Source organism: Glycine max, chromosome 9, assembly GCF_000004515.6.
Source record: "Glycine max cultivar Williams 82 chromosome 9, Glycine_max_v4.0, whole genome shotgun sequence".
NCBI lineage: Eukaryota > Viridiplantae > Streptophyta > Magnoliopsida > Fabales > Fabaceae > Glycine > Glycine max.
The window spans coordinates 5,803,398-5,813,489 of NC_038245.2; the positions used below are offsets into that span (position 1 = coordinate 5,803,398).

The following is a 10,092-nucleotide window of genomic DNA, read 5'->3' on the forward strand; positions in this document are numbered from 1 at the left end:
TGAGTTTGTTCTTCATGAACGACCAAATTATCTTGAGTGGGAGATTCAATAACAATATCTTGTAGAGGTTCCGAATTTGCTTTATCAAAAGCAACTATATGAATCGATTATAGAATTGTTATTGATTCTTCCTCTAAGACAAAGTATCTAACCTTATTCTTCCCCCCAAACTCAATATCCCAAAGAATGTGGTGGTTCCCGTCTCAAAAATTGTATTTAATTTGGGATCATAAAATTTATAGTCCCTGGATCTTTCAGAATAACCAATAAAGTAGTTGTTTACTGTTCGAGAGTTCAATTTTCTTTCATTTGGCTTATAAGGCCTTGCCTTAGCTGGACATCCCCATACATGAAAATATTTTAGACTAGGCTTTCGCCCAACCCAAAACTCATAAGGTGTTTTGGCAGTTGCCTTGGTTGACACTCTATTTAGAATGTAAGCTGCAGTCTTTAGTGTCTCTCCCCAGAGTGACTTTGGTAAGTTAGAATGACAAATCATATTTTTTACCATATCCTTAAGAATTTTGTTTCATCTTTCAACCACACCATTCATGCTAGGTGACCCCGACATGGTGTATCGTGGGACGATTCCACATTCCTCTAAGTACCTGGCAAAAGGCCCTGGGCATTGTTCACTTGAACTGTCATATCTACCATAGTATTCACCACCACGGTCAGATTTGACACTCTTGATTCTTTTGTTGAGTTGATTTTCAACTTCAACTTTAAATGCTTTGAACACATATAGAGATTGTGACTTTTCATGTATAAGAAACAAGTATGCATATCTGGAGTAATCGTCCATGAATGATATAAAATATTGTTGACCATTCCATGAAGGTGTATGAAATGACCCACAAATGTTCGTATGTATCAATTCCAAGACACCTGTAGCCTTATATGCACCTAATTTCTTGCTTTTGGTCTGTTTACCTTTAATGCATTCAACACAAACATCAAAGCTTATGAAATCAATGGAATCCAAGATTTTGTTTGACACAAGTTGTTAAATTATGTTCTTAGAAATGTGACCTAAGCGCTTATGCCATAATGCTCTTGAGTTTGTATTATCAATTCTATGCTTAGTATCACACAATTCTGCATTAAAGGATTCACTATAGGAAGCTACAATATCAAGTAAATATAGATTATCATTAACCAAAGTTCCAACAATATCTGAATTAAAAGACAACCTGAACACATTGTTTCCAAATGAACACAAATAACCCAATTTGTTCAAATAAGAAATTGAAACCAATTTTCGTCTAAATGACGATACAACAAAAATGTCTTTCAAATCCAAATAAAAATCAATACATAATAATAATCTAAAAGGCCTTATAGCTTCCACCTCTACCGATTTACCATCTCCAACATAGATCCATCTTTCAGAATCAATTGACTTCCGGTAGCTTAGGCAACCATGCATTGAAACAATGATGTTAGTAGTGGCACCAGAATCTAACCATCAAGTGTTTCTATGTACTGAAGCTAAATTGACCTCAGAACAGACCAAAGTAAGAAACATACATTTCATTGCACACCAAGCATGATATTTGGTACATTCTTGATTTTGTTTCTTTTGTGCTGGACCCTTAGCAGCTTCATTCTTGAGCTCCTCATAGTAGCAGATATAGAAGCAACAACTCAAAAGATCAAAACAAATAATACAATAAGCTCACATAACAGTCATCAATACATTTAAATAATGGTATATTCCATCTCAAGATATCTAATGCACCATTAATATCAAGTCTTTGGATAGTGGTATTAATTACTAGTGATATCCTTGTTGTAATGTTCAAACATTGATAATAAAAGCATATCAAATAACAAACCCATCTTTTGATGTGACTTATCATTCACATGCAAAACCTCATAATTATCACACGTTTAACATCATAAGTGTGTATGTAACTTAGTTAAATGGTAAAACTTTTCTTTGGGCCAATCACTATTCATATAAATAATCACGCATTAACATTTTTCATAAACAATCTACACAAGAGAGGTCACTTTGGTGATATCTTGATTCAATTAGCTCATTTAAATGCTAAACAATTAAAATGATATACCATAGCAAAATTTTGAACATTGATGCACCAAATCCAAAATTAAAACATTTCTAGAGTAAATTATTTTAACTTTATTTATTTATTTTAAATTTTAGAAGCCCATGATTGTTATTTTAATTTAATGTAGTGGCCTCTAAAAGTAAGAACGAGCACAAAGTACATGAAAATATGTAAAATATCTAAAGTAATTTGCTTGATCTTACCAACCATATGTAAAATATCTAAATTCAAAATTTAGAATATGCCAACTGCCTGAATAAATAAAATTTCCAAAATCATATATGAATCAAGTATGAGTGGCTATCAACCTAATTTGATTCTAATAGACAATCATCAATCTTAAACCACATGCTTTCATCTTTTCTCTTATCCCCATCAGAAGAGAAAAATTCATGGAAGGAAAATGGTTCTCTACATTTGGAAGATCATAAAACTCTTGTATGGGTAAGTGTTATCAGTTATCCAAAATTTGATAATTATAATTTGACCACTCATCAAATTATAATATTACTAATAGTATCTATACAATTAACCTTTCATGACATATATACCCTTAGCCATAATTTTATATTGATTAGACCACCTTAATATTTTAGCTAATAAAATAATGACCCTAACTCATTCAATTTCAATTATGTGATATATATATATATATATATATATATATATATATATATGACCCAAAATTACTAACATGATAGTGATGTGACATAAGTGTCTTTCTCATTGTGTTCTTGGCTTGTTCCATATAAATTCTAAAACTATTATTTGTTTTTTTAATATACTTTTTTCTCTAAAATTCTATTTTTTGTTAAATTTAGCTGTTAACTTAGTAAGTTAGGAATTGGCTATCGGTCCTTAAAAACGATATATTTTATCCTACCATATATTTTTATTACTTGCAATAATTTGAAACATTTAACTTGACAGGAGCTAAGTTTTGATTTTTATAACTTTATTATAAACAATCTTTTCATAAATGCAAAAAGACATTTCCGTGACTTCACTAAACATTATACAAATTTGTATTGTTTGAAAAATGTTTTTATCTTTTAAAATAGGTTATAAAATAAATTCAAACTCCCCCAGCCTATTTCACCTATGATTAAGATCGTATTACTATTATAAAATAAAAAAGAGAAAATATTTTATTTTTGAGTCTATTTAAATTTCTAAAAACGTACGTTGCTAAATTCAATTGTAACTCAAACAGTCAAACGTACTATATATGGGTGATGAGTTATAAAGCTTATACCATATATTACTAAAAGAAAAATGTTTCATGGACATCATTATTCTACAATAAGAAGTTTAGATAGGAAAAAAAAAAGAAAAAAAAATAAAAATATTATATAATTTATAATGTGATAAAAAGAGAAATAAAGATATTAATGGAGTGTCTAAAATAAATAGATATTTGTGTATTATTTCTCTTTCTAAAATTATACGGTTTTATATTTTAACCTTGACGACACATTACATAGCTCAGCTGACTTTACAAATAAAGATTTGTCTGTCTCATTTGATAACATACGACACTTGACACTGCGTCAGGTGCTGCACACATCCTCTAAGTATGTGATTTTGTAGATGCATACAGCAGCACTGTAGCGCATATATATAGTTGTTTTCTAAAGTTATAACACTCCAAGAACCACGTAGTAGATTATTGTTACGGGCAACGCAACCACCATTCCAAAGATAACCCTGCAAAATTTGTGAATTTCATTCAGAATTTATGTTGATGTTTTTAATTTAGTCCACATGGCATAGATATAATTAAATTTATAAACACACTTACGCTGTGCTGAGTATGTCCGGGTGGAGATTATACTCTTTGGCGAATACAAATGGAACAATACCCTGGGGAAGAGCAGCCTACAAAATCATATATACAATGGTGTCACCAATATATAATGGACATGTGATGTGATAGATTAGTTTGAGAAATTCACTAGTGTGGGTTTGGTTTCACCTGAACTATTGCAACATTTAAAAGAACTCCATGGATACTCATAGCTTTGGAGGTTGCAAGAATCACTGCTGGACCAATCAAGAACCTAATTACCAATGAAATTGTAGCCCGAGTTTTTCCACAAGTAATGATCTTGGGTTGTAATGCCATGAACAAACCTGTTTAATTAAGTAAAGCATTGTTAAGTAGATGTCGCGCCACAGACACACAACATAACTTTATATAATTTTTTAGGGTCACAACATAACCTTGATATGTATTGTAACTGTTAAGCTTAATAAAAAAATTAAAAGTTTTCATCTAATAATAAACCGCTGCATTATTTTCTTTTTCTTCTTATTATTATTATGCGTCAAAGTTTAAAACAAATCCAATATGTGCTTTTTCAAAAGAAATCATAAATGATCATATTCATGTCGTATTTATATAGATGCTGTAAAATAGATGCCCGAGCTTTCAAAAGAAAAGTTAAGCCGGATAAAAAAAAATTAAACATTTGTTGACGCAAATTGGATACAAAAAATAGTGTTAGGTCTTTATAGAGTACCTAGACTGAACATGGCCATTCCCAGTCCGGTATGAGATATTATATCAATGCATTTTCTTACAATTTTTGGCATTGCAATGTTCCACCTGCTCACCAGCAACAAAGATGGATGAATATGGTAATATATAGAAAATCCAACAGTTTTTTTTTCTAACTTTTGGGTGTATTTTCCATTGATGGTTATGAAGAGATAGGAAAAATACCTGAAAAATATGAGAGACCAAACGAGGCCGAAAACACTTGCCCAGGCATTAGGGTTTCTTAAGAGATTCCTCCAAACCATAGTGAGAATAAGCTTTATCATGACACTAACACGAGGCATTTGTTGTCTTTTGTTTCCATCGTCTTCTTCAATGCTCAACTCCCTCCGTCTCCCCATTACAGGATGTTCAATTCCTTCCCTAATTTCTTCAAGCTCATGCACGGCTGCACATACAACATTAAATGTGATAGTTCTAATCAATCCAAAATTTTAATCACAAATTCTAGCACATTACAATTATTGCCAAAGGTATTACCACAATTGGCATAGCCAACATCAGTAGTTGTGACAAAATGCAACTACTTATCACGACTTAAAACTTTTAATTTACATATATGTCAATGCTATTTTTTTTATTTGAAAAATAATGGGGTTAATATTAGTACTATTTCTTCATACTACTTGAAGGAGAAATGAAAATGGAATTAATTTTAACAACTTGGTTAATTGCTAACTATTCATAGTTTCATACTACCTAAACCCTAAATTCATTAGTTTAAACAAGTTCTAGAACGACGAACATACCCCTATTTGAGGAACTAGCTTGCTACACAAGTCTATTAGCTCTCAGTTTTTGAAAAGTGTTTTTATTTTAAAATAAAAATTTATTTGATAAAAATAATTGTAAAAAATAGTATATCTTTTTTAGTATTTAAAATTAAAAATCATATCATTTATAACTTGTTTTAGTCTTCTATTACTCGTACAGTTACACTCTCACATACCCGCTCCTATATTCTTTCTAAAAATTATTTTTTGAAAATTGATTTATAAAATAATTTTTAAATTCTAAAAATTAAAAGCACAATCAAACACAACTTTTATGTCTGATGTTTGACTATATAATTAATTATATAGTTTAATTTGACTATATACTATATTTAATAAAGAAAATATTAAATATTTTTGGGTAGTCAATTTTACTTATGGTATATTTATTATTATTTATTAAATATAATATATAACTAAGTTAAACAATATTATATATATATATGACTTTTCATATAAATCTATCTCTATATATAAATCTATAAAGATATGCATTATTTTTAATTATCTTAATTTCTATACTCACTGATTTGACTACATATTAAATTGAATAAAAAATAGTATATAATGTTAATGGGTAGTCAATTCTATATTCACTGATTTGACTACATATTAATTATATTTTTCAATAAATTTAAAAAGTCTTATGTGTTTTAATACTACAAAAAATAATTATTTTATTATTGTTTAAAGAAATTAGTTACAAAACATATTTTACAATAGAAACACGGTTGAAGGATTAACAATACAGTTTATTAAAAATATTATACATGGATATCTTGTCCCCTTTTTTTATGACATATTAAGTTTGTTATTTGATAGGAGAGGCAAACAATTAAAGAAAAGTTATAAGGATGAAAAACACTAAAAAAAAATTGTTTAAGGAATAAAAGTGCAATTTGCAAAAGGATTAAAGATAAAAAAACATAATTAACTTAATGTATGATTGTGAAAAATAATATGATGAGATAAAAAGAGAAGACAAAGAAAAATAATGAATATTGCCTTTTGAGGCAGCAGATTCGTGTGGAAAATCATCAGCCATGGAAGGTCCAATGGTACCCAATTGATCAGAAGGCGCAACCCTATTCACTGCATGTTTCATGTTAACTTCAGAAGTTGACGATTCTCTCCGGCTCCAACCAAACATGTGTAACCCCATATTACTAGTTGCACCATCACTACTACTCATATCTCTGTTTGTTTGGCCACCACTACGAGACCCTTGAAACACTGGTTTTATAGACGGAAATGAAGAAACCAAACCACTGTTAAAAACCGCATCACCATCACTCTTGCTCCTCCAAAACCTACTCTCATGTACCCCAAAACTTTGGAGACTAGTTTGTTCTCTAGATGAAGGAAAAGGGTAGATCTCAACCCCAGTTGAATAGGATTTGTGGAACGAAGAAGCCATGGACACAGAACGTGACATGCTCCTCACCACCACATGAAGTTGTCCATTTTCTCCAACTTCTGCATCAGCATGCAAAGGCTCTCTACCATTGAGAGAGCTAACACTTGAATCAACCCTAAGGGTTGCAATGGAACCTGCAGTCTCGGGAAATTGCTCTGAAATGAGAAGCTTGGCGCCTCTATACTCAAAAAGTACCAACAAAAGAGTGTACCAAATGACACTTTGCAAGACCACGATTTGTGTCATGAGGGCGTGTGTGAATTCTCCATACATGGCCTTCAAAAGAGGGTCCCCCATGACGAGTGTGTTGGGGAGTGTGATGAGTGAGAACAAGGTGATGGACCAGTCAATGCTGCCCCATTTTGTGAAAGTGTTGAATAGGAAAAGTGCAAGCAAAACCACGATTTTTTGGAGAGAGTCCGCGGCTAGGAACCTCAAGTTCATGGTGTAAGGGTTGTTGGATGAGATGAAGTCGAAGGAGAGGAAGGGGACAGCGAACACCGACACGAAACGGCTTATGCCGGAGCACTGTTCCTGGGTGAAGATCTTCAACCAACGGACGGAGCCGTAGGCTAAGAACAAAGCAAGGTAGAGAGGCACAAGCGCCGCCACAACTTCATAAATGTCTTTTCCTTTGATCATGATGGTTGAAGCAAAAAGGGTTGAATTGAATGTGTGAGTGAACTGAAAGGGAAGCAAAAGGGGTTGTGAATTGTGAAATTGTGGTGGTGAGGTTGAAAAATTGGGCCTAAGACAAATTTTATAAAAATAAATAGTGAAATATTGTTAATAATATTCTTTTATATAATTTAATATTTCTATTGGTGTGTTAATTTTCTTTTAATATTTCTCTCAATATTTTTAATTCTAAAAATAAAGTTAGACTATCAATATCTGAATGTTCACTACATCTTAAATTCTTTTCAAGATTAATATAATATTTTTCATATCATCTTTGCTTAAAGTTTTAAATTTTTAAATACAAATAAAAAAAATCAAAAATAGTTTCATATCTTAGAAATTGTTCAAATCAAGTCTTTATGGAAAAAAGAGATTGACCTACTATGTATAAAAAATATTTGATACAAAAAGAATCTTTAGTATAAGGTTTGATTTCATCATTAACATTTTTATCAAATTATGATTTTTTACGAATTACACATTTTTTCACAAAATTTGGGTTTTATATCCATTTCAATAGCAAATTTTTTGTGGAATCCAAAGCCAAAGTAAAGTCATTTTTCCTATAATTTTTTAAATAACCAATAAGACTCTTTAAATGATCCATGACAACATCAATATGCATATCTTTTGCCTACAAAACCTTACTAAGAGAATTAACATCAAACAAAATATCATACCAAATATTCATTCCTAATTAAAATTCAATATTTTCAATCTCATAAGTTGCTAAACACATGTCTTCACTTTTAATTTTAGGATCTTCACAACATTTTGATAATTGAAGCAAAACATATCTTACTTTTAGTGCTTGAAATTTTATTATTTTGACACTTTCAATTCTACTCTCCAATCAAGTTTGAGATAATGATTTAACCATAAATTTACATATATTATCTTGCAAAATTTTCCATTGTTTGGTGGATAAAGCAAATAAAGAATAAATACATTTCAAAACTCAAAAATGAAATAGCCCTAGGAGATAAATTAGTCACATCACATAAAACTAAATTCAAATTGTGACATCCACATGATGTATAAAATATTCTAGAATTTATATCTAATAATATTTTTTATACTCCTTGATTTTTACCCTTCATGTTAGGTCCATTAGCATACTCTTGTTCCCTTATATCATTAATATCAAAATCATATTTTTTTTCAAAACATTAATAAGCTCATCAAAAAGATCTTTACATGATGTATCATCAACTTTTAAAAACTCTAAAAATTATTCTTCTATTTTTATTGGAGAATTCAATGTATCAACACATCTCAAAATAAGAGTCATTTGTTCTTGATGATTTATATCAGGTGTACAATCAAGAATAGCAAAAAATATTTTGCATCTCTAACTTTTTTTTATTTGTAAGGCTAACAATTCTATAAGTTCATTTTGTACAGTATTACTTAAGTAATGAGCACGAATTTCACTCTTTTTTATGCATCTAACATGTTCTTTTCTAATCGGATAAAATTCTACAAGCATTTCAATCAAATTCAAAAAGTTATCATTATTTTTTTTTTTATATATCTTCTCATTTGTCCCATGAAAAGCAAGATTATTTTTAAAAAGATGTTTGACTATAGCTATAATCCTAACTAAAACTTTTTCCCAATTATCCTTTTCTTTATTAATTTGTTCTTGTAAATTTTGATCAATAGTCTTTTTTCCTTTTAATATTTTTTCCAATTCAATCCATCTTCTCATGTTACTAATATGATCATGACTTGTCTCATGACTTTTGAGTTTGGAACTAAAATTTTTCCAATCACTAGTTCCTTGGTTTACCAATTGACTAATACCACTTGAACAAAATAACTTACAACAAAAACAATAAACTTTATCTAAATCTCTAGACTAACTAGTCATTTCCTATCATATTTCTCTCCATTTAGCAACATCCTTTGATAAAAAGATGAATTAAAATGTCTACTATTTTTATCTTTTGGAAATTGTAAATTGTTAAATCTAATTGCACTTTTTTCTATCATTAAAGTTCTCAATTTTTCATCATTTTTCTGGATCATAAATATTTTCAAAAGCTTCACTTGAGGTGATACTATTATCAATATTTTCTTCTAATAAAGTATTATCATTTAAATCTTTTTCTTCTACCTGCTCTTCATTGGAAATAAAACTAAAAGTATTTTCAGCATCAAGTAAGGGTAATTTTCCAATAAATTTATCAATTTTCTAATAAATTTATCAAGTGCACTATGTTGAGATTGAATTAATTTATAAACTTTTCTCTTTTTCTTTAATTTTTCAAAATCAAATTCAAATTTTTTATTTGTCATTTTATAAAGTATAAGAATAAACTAAAATCAAAAGAGCACAGTAAAGTTTATAAATAGAAATATTATAAAATAAATATAAGAAAATAATAAAACAATAGAACCTAGAAATGGAGAGAATTACAAATTGATTTTTTTCACTGCAACGTTCAACTCAAGTCTTTAAAAAATGATAGAAAAATGAAGAGAAAAAGAGAAAAAATCAAGAGAAGAGAATGATGTGAAAACATTTTTTTTGTTATAATGTATATATAGAAAAAATAAGTAACCTTTATATTTTTTATTCCA

At 29.5% G+C, this 10,092-nt stretch overlaps 1 protein-coding gene across 1 annotated transcript; it reads right to left on the reverse strand.

Annotated features, from left to right (window-relative positions):
• Positions 1-3,712: 3,712 nt before the first annotated feature.
• Positions 3,713-7,467, reverse strand: LOC100788935 (auxin efflux carrier component). The gene is made up of 6 exons (NM_001289348.1): positions 6,471-7,467; positions 4,801-5,023; positions 4,598-4,683; positions 4,051-4,208; positions 3,877-3,953; positions 3,713-3,782 (listed from the first exon to the last, which is right to left on the reverse strand). The coding sequence occupies exons 1-6, from the start codon at positions 7,465-7,467 to the stop codon at positions 3,713-3,715; spliced, it is 1,611 nt and encodes a 536-aa protein (NP_001276277.1).
• Between the last annotated feature and the right edge of the window lie 2,625 nt (positions 7,468-10,092).

Coding starts and splice junctions, on each gene's coding strand:
- LOC100788935 (NM_001289348.1), bottom strand. CDS start 7,467: ATGATCAAAGGAAAAGACATTTATGAAGTTGTGGCGGCGCTTGTGCCT. Junction 3,954..4,050: donor TAAATGTTGCAATAGTTCAG/GTGAAACCAAAC, acceptor ATGATTTTGTAG/GCTGCTCTTCCCCAGGGTAT. Junction 3,783..3,876: donor CCGGACATACTCAGCACAGC/GTAAGTGTGTTT, acceptor CAAATTTTGCAG/GGTTATCTTTGGAATGGTGG.